We start from the raw sequence: 19,187 nt of genomic DNA on the forward strand, positions 1-19,187 counted from the left end.
CTCTTTAAAAAATATTTTCCTATTATCCAACAGTTTCCCAAGCGAATGAATTGTCCTTATGAATTATATGGGACTGAACTTGCAGTTTATATTCCTATTTATCTGTGAATCAAGCTCTTTATTCTATGGCAGATTAATTCAGTGTGGCCCACATTTGAGAGAGAAAATGCACGGGTCTGATTTTGTCCTAATATTTGAAAAAGGGATAGCAGCTATGAGATACGCCTTGTTTAGTTCTGAGTTTGTACGAGCACTGCTCTCTGTGGTTCATCAGCCAGGAGGAGAGATTTCTGAGCCTTCCTCAGCTGTTGTACGTGACTATGGAGGGCAGGGATAGAGAAATGTGGAAAGTATGAAGCAGGTGGGCGATAGTAACTTTTTGTAAAATAAAAACTACGAATTTCATAGTTTGAACTTAAAGCAATTATATGGAAATATTTTTTTTCCCTTTTTCATACTCAGTGTTGGTGCTTTTCAAAACCTGTTCTATGGCATTCAGACTGACTAACAGTGTTATGAATGTGGCTTGCCAAAAGCTGTGCAAGTGTATGATACTGGGGAGCCTTACTGAGAGAGATGAGCTTTCTTAGCTGGCTGGTGTGATGTGATGCCTCCTGCTACATCTGTCCCATAAAAATGCCACTGCTTGTGGACTTCCAAGTCATTTTATGAGATAATGAGCTGGCTTTGACCCTAATCCACTGTGACTGAGGAGCTGGGAAAGAATACTGTTGGAAAGTTGCACCTCAGCAGTCTGTTGGAATACATTCAAGAAGTAAAAAAAATAATCTTAAAATGACTTTCAAATGCAAAGGAGTTCCAGAAAGTGTTTTGAGAGGACTCTTCCTGAAAAGAGATAAGGCTGCAGTGGAAGAGACAAAGTGCTCCAAAGGTGCACAGGTAATAAGCAAAGACTACCAGCAAATTCACTTCCTCAGTAGAGGTTACTGGGGTACCCCCTCGGGTCTGTGCCCTGTGACATAATAACCTTGAGAGGATGGTGAGAACTCTCCTGGTCCTGTATTTCAGCTGCAGAAGTGCTGTGAATCTACAGAGACCAGAGTCAGGACAGAGCTTCATGTGTTTTTAGGTCAGGGTGTTGTTATGATCTGGGTTGGTGGTGGCAGATGGGGGGGGCACGCTGGTTGGCTGGCAGCAGTTGGTGGCAGCTCTAGTTTGGCATCAGACTGTGGGAACAGTTGATACAGTCAAAGGTAGGACCACCATCGAGAGGGGTAGAGGCAGGCTGGAATCATGAAATGGCCTGGGTTGAAAAGGACCACAATGATCATCCAGTTTCAACCCCTCTGCTATGGTGCAGGGTCACCAACCAGCAGACCAGGCTGCCCAGAGCCACATCCAGCCTGGCCTTGAATGCCTGCAGGGATGGGGCATCATAAAATTGGACATGGACTAGTCAGATAGAGGGCAGCCTGAATATAAGCCAGCAGTGTGCTCTGACTGCTAGTGGCATCCTGGGCTGTATTAACAGGGACCAAGCCAGCAGACAAATAGAAGTGGTCCATCTTTGTTTGTTACTCGTTAGATTGCATTTGCATATTGTGCCCAATTTCGGGTGCCTCAACATGACTGATGAAAGGGAGGAAGGAAACTGAAGGCCATTGAGTGGTCAGGGCTGAAGCTAGCACCCTCGGAGAAGAGGCCGAGGAGTGATGAGATTGTTCAGGCTGGGGCAAGAAGGATCTGGGGGGTCCTGAGAGCAACAGCTCAGTGCCTGCAGGATGGGGCAGGCTCATTACTGCACTGAGTGTCTGCAGGGTAGGAGACAAGGGGTATGGGCTGAAATGAGAGGTTATAGGGGATGCCATGAGGGCAGCCAAGTACGGGAGCAGGTTACCCAGAGGGACTGGGCCATCTGAGAGGATTTAGAGTCAGTGGGGAAAAGAGATGACCCTGCTCTGAGCACGGAATTGGAATAGGTATGACCTAAGGCCCCTTCCAACTGAAATTATTCCAGCTTGCTTCGTTCCATGCTAACGGGATCAGATGTCAGGCCCTTCCTTTTTGAGGGTAGAGTTGTTCTTTGGAAACTAGCAGCATTGTGACTGAAAAAAAAAATGCCTCTGCTGTGATGGAGCTGCTGGAAAGCAGATTGATGTACTGAGAGGAGGAGTTTGCTGTGTAAAAAAAAGTTCTGTACTTGATTTGGGTTCTCAGGGTTTAAGAAGGCTCTTTTTGCAGTTGAGCATTTTGACAGTTTTCTTTTCAAGTTTACATTCAGTCTTTAATGGTTGCTGTAATTTTACTTTTAAACAGCTCAGTTCTTCAAAGGCAGCAGTGAAAGAGCATCAGCTGAGGTCTGTCTGGTGATCGTGAGGGGTTCTCAGTGGCTCGTTTCTTCAGCTGTCATTTGTCAGAACACACTCATGTAATCTTAATGAACAATGTGCAAAGCCATTAAAAACTCAATTACGGCTTTCTTTTTACTGCAGACGTGAGAAAATGCAATCATAAAGTGCTGATGTGTAAACACAATAGCCACCATCTGCTACAGAGCAGCATTTCAGTTCAAAAAGAGGGTATATGTTGCAGATGCATCAATAATAGGAAGCTTATCAAGGCATCATTATGCACCAAGCAGGGGAAAAATTGAAATTTATGGCCAGCTAGAGAGCACTTCATGGTTTAATTCCCCAATTTTCAGTGGTATGTTTAATAACTGTAAGAGAGTGCCTTTTTATGTTCACTGTCATTCGAATGGATTTTTAAAAATGAATTTATTTACCATCTTTCTTTTCTTCATGCTTTTGACTGATCTGAACACAGCACATTCAGTTTTAGTTATTCAGGAAGGTGGCAAAGCCAGCAAGAGATTAATTAATGTAACCTGTTGGTTCAAGAGCACTAAAGTTAATTGACCTGATATTCAGCTGCATTAATGAGCATATACTTCTGTGTCCAACAAAAATAGAAATACCCAACAACATCCACACAGAATACATCACTTCTTCTCTCCAAACTTTCTTTTCCCATTTCAGTGTCTATCTGATGGCATTTGAACTTTCCAAATGGAGGTAAACAAAATAGCACTCAGTGTTTTTTCTACTGTCATTACTGTTCAAAGTCAGTCTAAATCAGAGTTTCTTCAAGGAATCTTTTGTTTTATACAAATTCATGCCAGGGGAAATTTAAGTAGGTTTTCAGTCATTCATTGATCAATAATTTCCGTTTGTGACATGTTAATGCATTCCCTAGGGCTTTATATGAGTGAGAAATGTGACAAATGGTTTGCTGGTGCCAGACCTGATTGTACCTCTTTTATTTGCACGTACAGGCCTATAAATTCAAAAGAAGTCCCATCAGCTTCAATTCTGTGCTCATGCTAAAGAAGGCTGTCAGACTCTGAATCGCGATGTGTCAGTTTTTATTACGGCTAATAAGGCAAAATAGGCCTGTCCTTAAAAGGCTGCTTTGAACTTTATGTATTTATTTATTTATTGCTGCTGGGAGCAGTTGTAGTGATCTCAGAGCTACTGGTAAGCAATGTGTACTGCCCAGAAAAGCTTCACTGGCACGGACACAGAGTCAGTGCATCCCAGCTGCTGGTCCAGGAGCACACAGAGCAACCTTTGGAAGGTTCTTGAGGGTAGGGGATGGGATTTGCATTCAAGTTCACAGTGCAAAAAGGAAAATGAGAATCATGGAGGGCAATTTGTGGTACAGGGTATAAATGATTCACAACAATGAGATTCTGTGAGATAGATGTTCTTGTACCCACTATCAGTTATGGCATGGGTGAAACTTAATTTTAACAATATCCCCTCCTAAGGGCAGGCTTGGTGTGTTGTGCACCAGGTTGACCCGGGACGAAAAGGGCTTTTTGTGGCAGCTGCCATCTGAGGTCTCTGTGGAAGTAAGGGCAGACAGAGATACCAGATGGCACAGTCAAGGATAGGAGCACTTTTCTGCAGCAGAGGCAGCACTAGAAGTGGAAATTTTTTATGTCTACTCTTACTATCATGTAAAGCAATACCTCTCCTCAGGACTTTACTGGAGACAGTTTGAATTTTACAGCATTTTCTCTAGGCATGATGTGGGGTGCGGTTATTTGGTTTTAAGGCATCCATAAATCAGAACTAAGACTGTGAATAATTTGCAAATGGCAATAAATTTTTTGTAAGGCTATTCTTCCAGTTACGAAGGCTAATTATTTTGCTAAGTGTTTTTTGGTCAATGGATATTTTACTGGCTCATGTTGTGTCAGTCATTATGTACAGGCTCTGTACTCTCTCTAGCAGTTGCACAAAAGGCCATTGTCGTTCTGCAAATAGCATATGATTCATTTTTTTGTGGGTGTCAAAAAATAAAATTGTAATTATTGCTTTGAACTTTTTTATAAAAGTTGATGTTTTTCTCCCAGAGGAATGCTCATTATTTTTATACATGAATCTGGAGAAGTGAAATCCTCCTTAAGTCTATCTATCATTGAAAGCTTGCCTAATGTACTGCAGTTCAGACCTAATTGTGTTAGGCATTGTGCAGCTTCAGAGTAGATCTTTAGGGCAGGGATCCATCTGTTATCCAAATACAGAAGTGTGAAAGGTTGAGGAAGACATGCAGAAGTGGAATGATGTGTGCTAAGAGCTGATAAAAAATGGAACAGAAATGAATGATCTCTACTTTTCTTTACTGAATGTTTTCTTTGGCTGTACCATCACCCCTGTATCTCACATCTGGCAAAATTGCCTTCATCAGATTTCGTGCTGTTTCCCAAAATGTCACTGAAACACTGCAGGCGGTGCATTTTGCAGCAGCTAAAACAACAACAACAAAACCCTTCTGTTATTCAGCAGTTATACAGTGGCTTCTGTCTCTGATTCTTAGTAGTAGATTTTACTGGTGTTCTTATTTGATTTATACGAGAAGATAAGGCAGTCTACACATACAGACAGAGGTCATAGAATTGAATGTGTTGTCGTTAGACTTAGAAACCAGCCCGTTGGATTTCCACCTTGCTGCCTTAACCAGCAGCTGTGCTGCCTTGCCAAACCTGTTGGTAACTCTGCTTCCTGGTAATAAATTATCCCAGGTCATCAAGTCTGAGCCAAATCTCAGATTGTCACAATGTTAGTTTCAGGTTAGTTTATTTAGAAGATTACTGCAGCACTCATTGAAATCTCTCATTTGACGAAGGGGATTTTGTGGTTGACTGAGAGCAGGAGTATATCAACAGAGAACATTTGTCTCACCTTACGGACTTTGATTATTAGAGAAAAAATTAAAAGTTTGGACTCAGCTCTTCTGTTTCTTGAGCTCTTTGCAGTGAATCTGGAATTTCTTGATTTGGGGCCATTGTGATTTTCAAGCTATCCAAATGAAAGATTGGATTGCCAGAGAGCACCTTGACTGTAGCATTTCTTCTTGTAAATCTTCTTCCCCAGCTCTGCTTGCACTGTGCTTGACTTTTCCAAGGTCTCTGGAGTGTGTGTGATTTCTTATGAAATATCCACTTTCTTCTGCATCCATGCCTTGCAGTCCTTTACAAAATGTGTATATATATATATATATATCACATAAACAGAAAAACAAAATCAAAAACAACAAGAAGAACAACCCACCAAAAGCAGTTGTGAGAAAATTGCTGGTATCTGTTGGCTTTAAAAAAAAAAACACCAAAAAACTAAAATGTATGGCTGTCCACTGGACAGAATTGATCCGAATGTTTACCTGGCTCATCTGAGTGCCTGTCAAACTGCTGTGGCATGGAACTGGGGAAGTCGATAGGTTAGAAGTGAGGCAAGGCTTTTCAAACGCAATGTTCTGTGGACTGCAAGAGGCCAGTAGAGAAATACATTTGTAGCATGACTTGGCAGCTGCAGCAGGACTCTGAATGTCAAGTAGGCTGCGTTTGATTAAAAATTATTATGCCTAGCTACTGACACATAGATTTTTCCCCCTGGATCTTGGTATTTTCTTCAGCTTTTTCTGTGAACGTCTGTGCACACATAAAGCAGATCCCTTAAACAGAATTGAATCAAATAACTCTCATAACGTTTTTCCTTATTGCTAACATTTGTCACCTTGATGCATCTGTAAGGAGATGAGTTGAGACACAATGTGCTGTAAAATAACTGCTTGATGAATCAAAACACGAGTTCAACATCCAGTGCCATGGTTAATATGATGCAAGCTTCAGGGTTAACAAACTCAGAAATTGCCTTAGTATAGATTTTCCTCCTAAAATTCAGCCAGTCCTTCCCTCTTAGAAGTGTAATTGTCCTTGTTGCTGTATTGCTAGTTGAGATGTTGTTGTGCTAACAAGCCTAATTCATCCAGGTTCTGAACACCAGGTTTTCTTAACACCTTGCCACTTTCCAAAGCTTGTACCACAAGATACAGGGTTCCTGGGTATAGATTGGCACAAAGTTGGTAGGGACCATGAAGGCTAATGCCAGCTGAGAATCTGATCTTTTGTAAATAGTCTTTGTATTCAGTGTGCCTCTGGGAAAGTAGATATCTGGGGCTGTACGTGGTAGGAGAGCCTCATGGCTTCTTGAAGGGTAAATGTGATTTTTTATAGAGTGACTTTTTTATTGCAATGTTATAAAACAATAAAAGCAAAGCTGTATTTTTATTTTTAAAGTTATCTAATTAAGGTGTTATAGTGGCCATGAATCTATTTGTATTTATACCCTGTAATTTAGATCTCCTTTGTTTTCTGTTACCTAACAACTAGCATAAAATAGCTAGTTTGAGTTCTTAGGAGGAACTGTTTTGTTTCTGGCTTCTAAAGGAATCAGTGACTTTTCCAAGGAAACTGCTTTAACTGAAAGAGCTCAGCGGATGTTTTGTATTCTTTCTTTCTTCCCTTGTCTGTGTATAGGCTCCTTCATGATGGTGAACAGCTCTGGACGGGCATCTGGGCAGAAAGCTCACTTGCTTTTGCCCACGTTGAAGGAAAATGACACACACTGCATCGACTTCCATTATTACTTATCCAGCAGAGATCGCTCGAGTCCTGGCTCTCTGAATGTCTACGTGAAAGTGAATGGAGGACCACAGGGCAATCCCATATGGAATGTCTCAGGGGTTGTTACAGAAGGATGGGTGAAAGCAGAACTTGCCATCAGTACGTTCTGGCCACATTTTTATCAGGTATGAGTTTGCAAGATTGATGTCACTTTTTCCACTGAACATCTGGCTGGGTGTGAGCTCTGAGCTGCTGTTAGCATTAAGTCTTCTGAAAATTAAATACAATGTTTTTCACCACATCTTTTTTTGTATCAAAATGAGTTTTCATGTCGCAGTTTTATAGCAAGAGATGATGGAGACATCCTGACGTAATTCTTCTCACCCTTTTTCTTCAGATGTTCTCAGGTCACAGAGAAAAAGCTGGACAGATGAAGTAATTTATTGGAAAGTTAGAACCCGTTTGTATGTCATGAAATATGCATATAAACAGACTTGGATTGGCACTTCCCATGCACACAATGGGCTCACATACTTCTTCTTAAGCGGTGAAGACATGAGGACTCTTATTTTCAAATTTTTATCTTTTTATATTCAAGGAAAAAAAAAAAAAGTGCCTGGGAGGTAATTGCACCCTACTCCTTACAGGAAAATGAGAAATACATATTATAGTTAAAAAAAAAAAAAGCATGAGTGAGATGGGAATTACAGTAAAAGAAACTATGAAAAGGCAGTGAATGCTCTATGGATAGAAAACAGTAGGAAGAAAAGCTTTTTTTTTTTTAATAACTGGGTAGTAGGTCTATAGAATCTGGGCTAAAGTAGAGCACTTTAATGTTCTGCCTCCGAAAAGGAGCAGAGGATTTCAGCAGAACAGATAAGAGCGCACTGTACAGGGTGAATGGGATGAAGAGACGCAAATGCACTGAAAGTGGTGTTTTAAGGGCTGTGCACAACTTGTCACTTGCTCTGAAATCATATTAAAGTGATCAATACTACTTTCATATTAACATCAACCAGAATCTGCTTCGTAGTAGGTGCTGTACAGAGATAACAGAAATGATCTTTCACCCAGGTAATCAGTGCTTGAAAAACCTGGAAAAGACAGTCTGATCTCAAACTAAGAAATCCAACTGTTAGATATACCAATACCAGACTTCCTGAACCTTATTACATCTTTTGCAAGTCTTTTTAGAGGTCAGGTTTGCTTTTCCTGAGAAAGAAAACCCTTTAAATCAAAGAAGAATTTTGCACTGCCGTGCAAAAACGAAGAGCCTACAGGCAGCAGTGACTGCTTGGGAGTGGTTCCTGCCCACAAAATGCAAGCACTCTCTCTCTTTTTCTCTCCATCTCCTCAGCCTTACCTTTTTGATGGATGAGGTTCCAGTTTCCTTCTTCTAACGTATGGCTTTTAAAATGCGAGGGTCTTTCCCACAGGTTGTGGGGGATCTGATAGGCTGTTCTGTCATTGATCCCTAATTTTGTACATCAGTTTCTGCAATCTGGTGGCTCTCTACGTTTAAGTCTAAGCAAGAAAAAGAAATAATACAAAAGAAAGAAAACTTTAAGATCTCAAAAGTGAGGAGGAGATACAATCACAGAGTTTTATCAAAATTATTGTTCTTTGACGTCGTAACCCTTGTGGCTAAAGGAGTCCAGAGGTGGCAGAGTGATAAAAGCTTGTGTGTACCAATGCCTAAGGAATGTCTCCTTTTACACTCACAGTCTAGATTATGCTGTAAGAGTGTTATTTGTCAGCTTTAAATCCAAACTACACGCTCGGAGAACAATTTGTGCCCAAGAGGCCTGAAAGCATGTTCCGTATTTCAAAAGCACAAGGTAACACAGGAAAAAAAAAAAAAAAAGTATTTCTCCTAAATAATGAAATCGGTGTCAGGCAAAATGTGGATTATTCTCTTAATGCACGACAATTGTACCATCAGGAATTGCTGCGTGCATTGAAAATTCTGTCAGGCATAAAAGTCTGAAGCCATTTGCCCTGGGTGGGAGGTTTTGACAAGTACTTGGAGCTTTGGAGATGGGCGTAGCGGCAAACCCGTGCCAGGCCTATTGCCAGAGGGTCGTGGTTTGGGTCTGGCAGTTCTGCACAAGGGTTGTATGAGTCACCCACATCCCGAAGCACTCTGCTGAGGTATTCACGTGAGGGCAGTGGAGGTGTTTCAGCTCTGCCCATGAGTTAGTCATGCCTTGATTCCCAGTCTGCGTGCGTTTTTAGCGTAGTGAGTAAAAGCTGTAATAGCTCTTGGAGAAAGGTAAGACGTGTTCTCCTGAGTTACTGCGTGCCATAAGGACGGACTTAGTCCCAGAATGCACCAAGAGCAGCGCTACAGTCTGCCAGGAAGGGGTGTTTTGATGTACAGCAAGAAATGGTATTGATCCATGCCTGAGGAAAGCTGTCGTGCCGCAACAGATGAGCCAGGCAACATAGCTAACACAGACCTTGCTGGTAGATAGCAGCAGTGAAATGTGGGCTTGTTTATAGGTGAGGAAACACCAAGTGACTTGGTAGTTGCAGTTCTCAGGAGCATTTAAGAATGTTGAAGAGCAGAGCTTTGCATTTGCCAGTTACATTAATTTTTGAGAACTTCCAAAAACGTAAAGTATTGAACGCCTGTTCCTCAACCATTTCATTACATTTTCAACTGAAGTTAAAAGGACGTAAAAGAAATTCAGTGTGAGATTTATTTAGAAAACCCAGGTGCTTCTGCTCTGCTCACTTTAACAGGGCTGAGGTGGTGCAAAACTGCATAAAAGGGTAACAGTGTAAAGATCTGAACTGGGAAATAAAGAGATCTGAGTATAGAGTGAAACAGGTAATAAATTACCCTGTCCAAACAAAACAGAATTGAGAGGGACCCCTCCACTCTTGTCAGTAATTTTGGCGACAGTGTGAATATGAAATCCATGGATTTAATCCATAGGAGCTGATGCAGCTGCTAGTGACTCTAGGTTTAGGTTATTTTGTGCTCTATTAAAGACATTGAGCCATGTCAGTAATTAACAGAAGACAGTTCACTATGTGTGTGTTTTTACCGCAAAGAAGTGGGGAATTTTTCTTTCCAAGTTCTTGGCTTTCAGGAAATTGATGTAGCAACTCAGCAAAGCTTATAACTTCTCACTAATGCGTAACCAAAGTAAGGTTTGGTAGCTATAAAGGGGCAGTTTAATCCTAGTCTGAAGGGAGTCACAGTTGTTGCTGTGTGACCTTACCAGCAAGTGCCATTTTTATCATGAATGACTTTTCATTTATCTAGTAATTCCAATACTAAGGACATGCATTATATTCCTTGCTTATACAGTCTCTAGAAAGTACTGAAACTCTTGAACGCAGGAAACATTTGTTGATGGTTTGATCATCTTCCAGATATTTGCTTCTTCCTCTTATCCCTTGGACAACCTATTTTTTGCCCACCTTCATCTGCTGCAGAACTCTTTTCTTTCAGTTTCAGTTTCTTTGTATTGCTAGCACCTGAGCTTTTCTTAGTTTGTCTTTTCCCCTTTTATTTTTGTATTCTACCTGTTTTTATCATGGCGTTTTTCTAAAGGGCTTCTTTCAGGAGTGCTCCCAGTTGGAATGCTTTGAACTGAGGGAACAGATCTTAAGATGTCATGGGAATATAAGTAGAAACTAAATTAGGAAGCCCAAATACAAAGCAAAATGATTAATGGCAACCTGATTATGAAGTACATGTTGCTTTATTTCTGTAGCCTGAGCATGTGGTGATCAGCATTCAGAAAGTTGAATCTGTTGTTGTGTTAAATCTTCTGATGGAGGAGATGAAGGAAAGGCTCAACAGTGACAGGCTAGGAATGCCAGCTTTTATTTAAGGTGGAAACAGCAGTGTTGAAGAGTGGCTTGAGATAGTTAAGAAACTTCGTGGTGTTCCAGTAATGATTTTGGTAGTCACAAATTATTCTGCAAAAAAGAATGGCTGCACTTGAATGCTGCTGCTACAGTAGTAAATGTGCCAGCTGAACACATTAATCAGCTCTGTCCTGGAAAACATTGCTGCAAACTCATGCAAAAACCATAGGATCATAGAATGGATTGGAAGAGACCTTAAAGATCACCTGGCTCCAACTCCCTGCTATAGGCAGGGACACCTCCCACTAGAGCAGGTTGCTCAAAGCCCCAAGTTAGAGTGTGGCTGACGCATTAGTAAGAGAAAACAAAGGGGCATCTCTTTCAAATGCTGGGGGCAGCATTCATTTCATTTCTGCACACAGAGTTAAGGATAGCACTTCATGCCTTTCACTCACTCGAGAGCTGACATTACCATATTCAGTGTTAAATGACCAGTCTGTGTTTTTCTTTTTTCCTTTCCAACTCAACATTGTCAAATTCCCTGTTTCTTATAATTACTGTTTGAGTAAACTTCACAATATTTAATACTATTTTTCTCCTGAATTTTATTTTGCTTATTTGGTAATAGTTAAATTAGTTTGAATTTTATCAGTCTTCTAGGGCCCCCTTGCTTGCCCCGAACTCTTTGCACATAGCCTTTGTATTGTACTAACAGGACACTTCAAATAAGAAGTAATTACACATATGTGTAATCAGTCTCAAATTAGTAGGACACTTTCACTGTCTAAATACATAAATAAAATAGGGCGAAGTAGTGTACCATTAATATAGAGAAATATCACATTTTTACATACTCAAAAATTCTGTTCTGGTTCAATCCAGGGAAAGGCAGAAGCAACTTTGTTATTTCTGGGAGAATATTATTTCAGTCCAGTGATTAGAATCCACGTCATCTCTTGTTCATTTATTGCTTTCTGGTACTGCAATGGCATGCATGTGAAAATGCAAAAGGTTTTCTCCAAAAGAATCCATGCAGTGTTATTGATTTAATGAAATAAAATTATCTCACGAGTGGCATTCTACAGCTTTCTGAGGCATGCTAATTGGAATAAGATGCCAAATGATTCTATATCTGATGTTCTCGGAATGGTGCAAAGTGAATACAGAGTGTGTGTAAGCATAGGGTATTTCTTTGCTCTTCCAAATGGAAAGTTGTACATAGTTCTCACTAATCCTAATTAATGTTGCTCTGACTTTGTTTTCTGTATCAAATAGATTTTCAGTCTTTGATATTCGTTTTCATGCTGTACTGCACAGGTACCCCTTTGTTATCAATGATAAAATGCCTTGAATGTATCAGACATTGGAGTGGAATGTGGTGACTGGCCAAATGACTAGTGCAGTCTTTCTTTTTAAGAAAACCTTTTCTTTGTATTTCAGGTGATATTTGAATCTGTCTCTGTGAAAGGACATCCAGGGTACATAGCTGTGGATGAAGTCAGAGTTCTTGCCCATCCATGCAGTGAGCATTCTTTGTTTTTCTAACCACCTCAATGTGTTATATACTAAGCTTTGCAGTCTTCATACCAGGCTTTGCATTCTAAGGCTGTGAGTTACCCAATTCAGCCAACTCTAAAATCTCTTCTGTTTTGGTGTCTCCCAAAGCAACTAAAGACTGTCAGCCTTGTGCAATTAAATAACTTGACAATTTGTGCAAAAGGCAAAAGTGCTCTAAGGCTGACACTTGTGCCAGGATGTTTGTGGAAGTTTCTCTTTGTAGAAGTGTCACAAGAATATAAAACTCTATTTTGTTGTTTTGGAATTGTACTGCTGTACAAAAAGGAGAAGATCTAAATGTTTCTGATAACGTCCTGTGAGGTTAACTTAAGAAAAGAAGACAAACTGGTTCGATATTTCCTTGATAAAGGATATATCCCAAAGGTATCTCTCAAAAGAAATGTTAAACCCACTCAGATTCTGCATGAGTTATTTAAAAAATAAATCTCATTTAGACTTGCACAGACATGAAAACTAATGCAGGTTCATTACACTGCTCAAAAATACTTGTTCTGTTTCTTCTACCTTAGCTGCACTATGCCCAGCTTACCTTTTTTCTGCTTAGAGACACCTTAAGCCTCTACATTTGTGTGTGGACTTCTTGGGTTTCTCTGTGCAACCACAGACAGGCTTGAGAACTTCTGTATCCCTGTATGGAGCATACAGACTTCTACAGATTTTTAACAGCTTTCATGTTCATTAATGAGTTCAGACATATCTCCTTCAAATATGTTATTTTTCTAAAAGTAATTCTGTAATAAATTTATGTATTTTAATGCTTGAATTATTAGTTGTTATGTAGCATATTAAGTTGCACTTTTGGGTGGTACTTTGGTTTATTACATTTACATCTGTTTATTATTTTGATGCTGCAGTATTTCCAGGTAGCCTGATGTCATTTGGGAAGGTAGCCCACCACCCTGCCACGTCAGAGCTTTAACAGCTCCTTTCACTGGTTCTTAGTTTCAGTAAGCGAGCAGCAGCTCTTCACAACAAAATTCTGTGGGACGTATCAATGGGATGAGATTCACCCATTTTATTTGAAAGAACAGCAACCATTGGATGTGAGGAACACAGCTCTGCTCAAGTTTAACAGGACATTTCTGATAACTGCAGTATGGTTAATTGCAGTTTAACTAAATTATATTTGTATTTACCATGTGCTCGTTGCTCAGGCCTTTGGGTGTATTTACTTCATTAAGAAATACTTACAATCTGTGTTGACCAGATGTTGCTGATAACTGGCAGCCTCCAAACAAATCCCCCAAATGATGTGCATGCATTCCACAGCATGTTTGGTGATGACTGATCCCTTTACTGGGAAAGAGGCCACAAAACCAACTGTGAGGCAAAGACAAGAAGGTTATAGGATTAAAACATGTATACCAACCCCAAGCCCTACTTAGTGAAGTATTAAAACTGATGTTTAGATCTGTGTCTCCAAGTACATGCAGATCCCTCTTTAAAATTCAGTGAGATCTTGGTGACCCAAAGCTGAAATGACTCAAACTATACCCAGTGCATTTAGAATCAGTTGGCAACCTGCAGTGTGCACAGGTCCCTGCGAGCTACAAGTTGTCTGTAGTCTTATTGTAAATACTTCTGTCTGATTCTCAATGTTGTCTTTGCTGTTCAGCACTGACAGCCACCAGGGTAGATGTCAGCAGTGACATTGTACAGATTTACTTTGCCCCTTGGGTTCATTTTACAATTGTTAAAACTCAAAGCACAGGAAGAGGAAGCTTCTGATTGAGCCTGAACATCACTCAAAATTATTGGTGTTATTTTTTAATTTCTCCCTCATCTACACAAATCGTAGTATAGCAGACAATCTTAACTAGCAGCTGTTTTTTGTTTTGTTTTGTTTGTTTTTTTATTAATCTGGGAAATACCCCTGATGACACAGTGATGTGAAAACACAGAGGTCTAGATAGTATTGCCTTTTTTAATCCTGTGAAGGAATGCACAGAGAATCAGTTTTCGCTGTGCAAAAGGCTCGCTGGCTGTGTATGCACAAGCACTTGCAGCTGTAGGACAGTGCAGTGCCATGGAAGATGGGCAGAGCTGAGCTCTGGGGTTTGGGGCTGGTGTGGCTGCATGTATCTGGGTTCTGTTTTGGAGCTCGTTCATATCTGCATGCAGGCAGAATTCACTCCTAGCACGTAGGACTCGCTGCCTCTCACCCAAAGGTGGTTTTCCAGTTGGCTTTGACACACAGTACTGACCCCCAGAAAGCACCATAGTACAGAATCACTGCACTTCAGCAGTCTGTTTGCTAGAGTTGTCAGCAAACTGGGCATGTGGACAATGTGGCACAGGGTGTAGATAACAACCTCTGACATAGCATATAGGCAGATGTCCTCTGTTCGTATGCCTGTAGTAGACAACCATGTATTTGCTAAGCTTTCTGCACGCACATGCCTACAGGCTTCTGAAGCTATTTAATTCCAGTAGAAAAATGTAGGCTACTATGTGCTCTGAAAATATGTAGTTCTTTGGCTATTTATACTCAAAAATGTAAAGATGAAGTTGAAAAATGCTGACCTTTACTGCATTACAAGGCTGCTGTGTGACCTACTAAGAGTATTTGGTTGGTGCACAAACCTTTTTCTAAAGCATAAGGCTCATTTTGAAGTGCCAGATTCACTACTATTTTTAAAATTACTTTCTTATAATTTTTTTTTGCAGAGGTAAACAAATGATACTTAGTCAAAAAGATAATGAGGAGATCTTTCTCTGCTGTCACCAAATATATTGGTGATATTAGCATTTTGATGATTCATTTAGTATTGAACTAATACTGAATTTATTGTCAGCAAAAACAGATGTTGGTGTTGTTAACCAACGCAGCGATACAACACTTACCAGTAATATCAATATTTCATTTAATATCAATGATTTGATATCAGTGGCATTGATATTCCACAATTGTAGGAAGTATTTGATAGTCAATGAAATTAAAAGGAGAAAATTCTTTACAAGAATTTGTTTTGGCCAGTTGTGCTTGGCAACCTCAAACATTTGATTTTATTTTGCCCTTTGTAGAACCAGAGTTTTCTAAAGAAAAAAGTGTACTCAGTTACTCTTTATAGAAGGGAATAACAAATTGTTTTGGTGTTGTGGTATGTGTTCAGGTGTGCTGGAGGTTTGTATTGGTTTGGCCTGTTCTCTATAAGATCACCTTGCTCTGCAGCGAATGGTTCAATGCTGAAGGACAGTTTTATTTTGCTAAATCACTTTGTGAGGAATAGGATGATTTGCTAGGTGCTGATACCTGTGCTGGTGTAATTGCTGCCTTGCTCTACCCCTCCTATTCTTTGCATCTCTTGTTAGGAAAAGCACCTCATTTCTTACGGCTTCAGAATGTGGAGGTTAATGTGGGACAGAACGCGACTTTCCAGTGCATTGCTGGGGGAAAGTGGTCCCAGCATGACAAACTCTGGCTCCAGGTAAAGTGATGCAATTTTTTTCGGGTAAAATAAGTAGACAGAGGACAACTGGGTGGTGGGGCAAATGCTTATCATCAAAATCCTTTGAGAACTGCCTTAAGTTGTTTTCAGATCAGATTTCAAGATGATAAAATGCAGAATTGTGCTACAGAAGATGGAAAAAGTGGGCAGTTACAGCAAAATGTCAGTTCCAAACGTAGGTCTGCACACCTGTAAGGACTCGTTCATAAAAAAGACAGAACAGGTGCAATAATCCCTCCCTTCTGCTTAATTTTTGGTCTTCTTTCCTTTTGCCCCCCAAAAATATTGTTGACAGAGGCTGGGGAAAGTGTGTTGAGATGAAAACACTACCTAAGATATGTTAAACAAAAGACAAAAGTTGTTTGTACCGATTTATTTCTTCCTCCCGGTTTCCTTTGGCTGCATTGATAGCGAATTGTTCCTCTGATTGCTCACTAAATGACCAAGGAGTTCATTCTCTTTGTGTCCATTTTCATCCTACTGGTTGTTCAAAGACTGTTTTTTGCTATTCATACATAACAAGCTTAACTGATTTTCAGTTCTGGAATTAGAAATGGAGTGCTTAGCAAACTGCAAGGGTGGAGTGCTGTTTCCCAGTGAAGGACAAAGTTATTACCTGTACTTTATCAAAGCTGTTATCCAAAAATTTACCTTCTAATCTGAAAGTTATTGGCCTATGTTGTACTGCTAGCATTAATAGAAATATATTTTGGCTTGTTCTATATCATTTTTGAGTTCTTTCTGTGAAGGATTTCCATGGAAGGATTAGATGTGTGAGAAAATACTTCTGATCTGAAGCACTGTAAACTTTTTTTCCAAGAGAAGGGATTTGGGAGGAAATCATCATTCTTAGTGGCAGTCTGTTTTCCATTCTTTTAAACGGAAAGATTTAATGAAAATAGCCTTGGAAATACCTCCCAAAATTGATTACTGGAAACTGGCAGAATGGCTCTGTGTTTTCCTTTGAGCCTCCTAATAAAATAGACCAACTGAGCAAGTTCAGGTGTTTATGCTGATTTCTAGTTAATTCATCACCTGTCAGTTTTCCAGTTGGGAAAATGTTGCCTGGCATTGGTGGAGAGAGGTTTATTGAGGAGTGCTGGACAGATCAAGATATTTAAATTTTTCTGGAAACAAAGTTTTATGCCTGAAAATGACAGGTTTATAAAATCTGTTCATTTATAGCATTTCCACAGGAGTACAAAATGCATTCATTTGTAGTATTTTCATGTCTTAACTTAGCTTCTGGGTATACCCTGTACAGATATTCTGAGCTGTCACTCTCCAGCCTTTTCAGTATGCATAACACATCAAATGCACAAAAACATATCAGAATTTAAGTAGATACAAAAACTTAAACAAATATATAAGAACATTTAAGCCCACTAGTTCATAAAACCCAGCGTGCCTGTAAATTTTTCAGGGACATTACTAGCTGTCTTTTTCCTGAAAAATGGTGCTTGTACGAAGTGTAACCTAGTGAAGGGCTGAGCAATTTGAAGAGTAACAAAGAATGAATAATTTGTATGCCTTCGTGACCTGTGTTGTTTTCATCTGTCTTCACAGCAGTGGAACGGGAGGGACACAGCATTAATGGTCACTCGAGTCGTCAACCACAGGCGTTTCTCTGCTACGGTCAGCGTTGCTGACACCTCGCAGCGCAGCATCAGCAAATACCGCTGTGTCATTCGTTCAGATGGTGGATCTGGAGTTTCCAACTATGCAGAATTAATAGTGAAAGGTAGGTTGTATTAAAACAGCAAGTTTGTTTTAGATGAACGTTTCCTCCCATGTCAACTGTGTATAAAATTTGACCCCCTGTTGGGCTTTTCTCTTTCAATCGTATTAGATTCAAGCAGGAGAAATGGGTGTAAGTAACATGAATTTCAATCATTTTTTAAAACAATTATTTGAATCAAAGCTTCATCTGAATACAGCCCTCTTCATGAGCTCTTGAAGTAACGCATGGTAGCTATGGATATTTTTAATGCAGTCAGCACAACAGTTTAGCTGTCAGTCAGCTTCATCTGGTTTACTTTACATTTCATTGGACATAAATAATTCTGTAATAGTGTTGCATGTCAGAAGAGTCTGCTCAGGGCTGTTGGGTGTAGATGATCTGGAATGATTAAATTCTTTCCTATGAGAGTGGTGAGGTGCTGGAACAGCTGCCCAGAGAGGCTGTGGATGCCCCGTCCATCCCTGGAGGTGTCCAAGGCCGGGTTGGATGGGGCCCTGGGCAGCCTGGGCTGGTATGAAATGGGGAGGTTGGTGGCCCTGCATGTGGCAGGGGGTTGGAGCTTCATGATCCTTGAGGTCCCTTCCAACCTGGGCCATTCTGTGATTCTGTGATTCTGCTGATGTCCTGAAGCACACAGTAGGGATATCAGTAGCTCTTGATGGAAGTTGGAGGTTTCAGCTCTCTTATTCACTGTGATTCAGGAGGTGATGCTGTGTCTGACACGTGCAAGGTGGTATTTGCTTAAGATCATCCATGATGCACGGAGTGAAATGCTATTTACTATGCTGCTTTATTAATGTTACCCAAGCTGCACCACAGGGATGCTCACTGCATCGTGGGAGAAGAAAGGGTGACTGTCTCCCTTGAGGCTGTTTCAGTCTCTATTGAAGGTGGTAGTGATGTGGGTGGAAGGAATTTGTAGTATGGATCTTCTCACGGAATGTAATTTTATTGCTCGAAATGTTTTCATTTTTTTATGGAAATGGAGGACTGTTGGAGAAATGAGATCACTTTCTTCTACTGTAGTACTTTTTTACCAACTTTTTCTATCACTTAATGCTAGTACCTTTGCAGTGCCTTAAATATCCAATGTTGTAGATATTCAGACTACACTGATTATGAAGAGAATGTTCAGATTAGGTGCTAAGTGCTTTTAATTCCTGCCAAATTATCTAGTATCTTACTTGTTGGAGGAGTTAACTCATGAGTAAAATGAAACTGAGTTGCCAAGAGTGGCATATTAGTGCCATATGATTGTTAAGTAGAGGGAAGGCAGTCTTCCAGAGCAACCAATATCAGAATATGCAAAGTTGGGCATGTGCCTGACACTTTCATGTTTAACAACATGAGGAGGAGAAAAATAGAAGAGTGAGCTGTAAATATGAATGGCTGGACATCCAACATGAGGGACACTGATAGACTCACTGCTGAACTACCCAGGCAGGCACCTAGCCAGAAGAGCTTGAGGAGAGTTCTATTGTTATGGGAAGGCACACTCCTCTGCTCCGTGCTTCTGTATAGTATGCAGGCAAAGTGAAGTGGTTCATTTGAGGTTAGCTTGATACAGCACTGTGAAACACTGGGATTGCATGGATGAATACTTCTAGTCTGGCTAATTTTAGTGTGGATAATAGCAAATTCGTAACGCATATATACAGGCTGA

General features: G+C 40.2%; 1 protein-coding gene across 1 annotated transcript in view; it reads left to right on the forward strand.

Annotated features, from left to right (window-relative positions):
• Window positions 1-19,187, forward strand: part of PTPRT (protein tyrosine phosphatase receptor type T) — a gene marked incomplete at both ends in the record, with an annotated part of 415,989 nt that overhangs the window by 154,970 nt on the left and 241,832 nt on the right. The window contains 4 exons of the mRNA XM_079543413.1: window positions 6,845-7,116; window positions 12,197-12,278; window positions 15,647-15,762; window positions 17,350-17,524. Of these exons, the coding sequence (XP_079399539.1) occupies window positions 6,845-7,116; window positions 12,197-12,278; window positions 15,647-15,762; window positions 17,350-17,524 (645 nt within the window). The remainder of the gene's footprint in view (window positions 1-6,844; window positions 7,117-12,196; window positions 12,279-15,646; window positions 15,763-17,349; window positions 17,525-19,187) is intronic.

The sequence above is a fragment of the Tetrao urogallus genome (assembly GCF_951394365.1).
Source record: "Tetrao urogallus genome assembly, chromosome: 16".
In the NCBI taxonomy this organism is placed as follows: Eukaryota; Metazoa; Chordata; class Aves; order Galliformes; family Phasianidae; genus Tetrao; species Tetrao urogallus.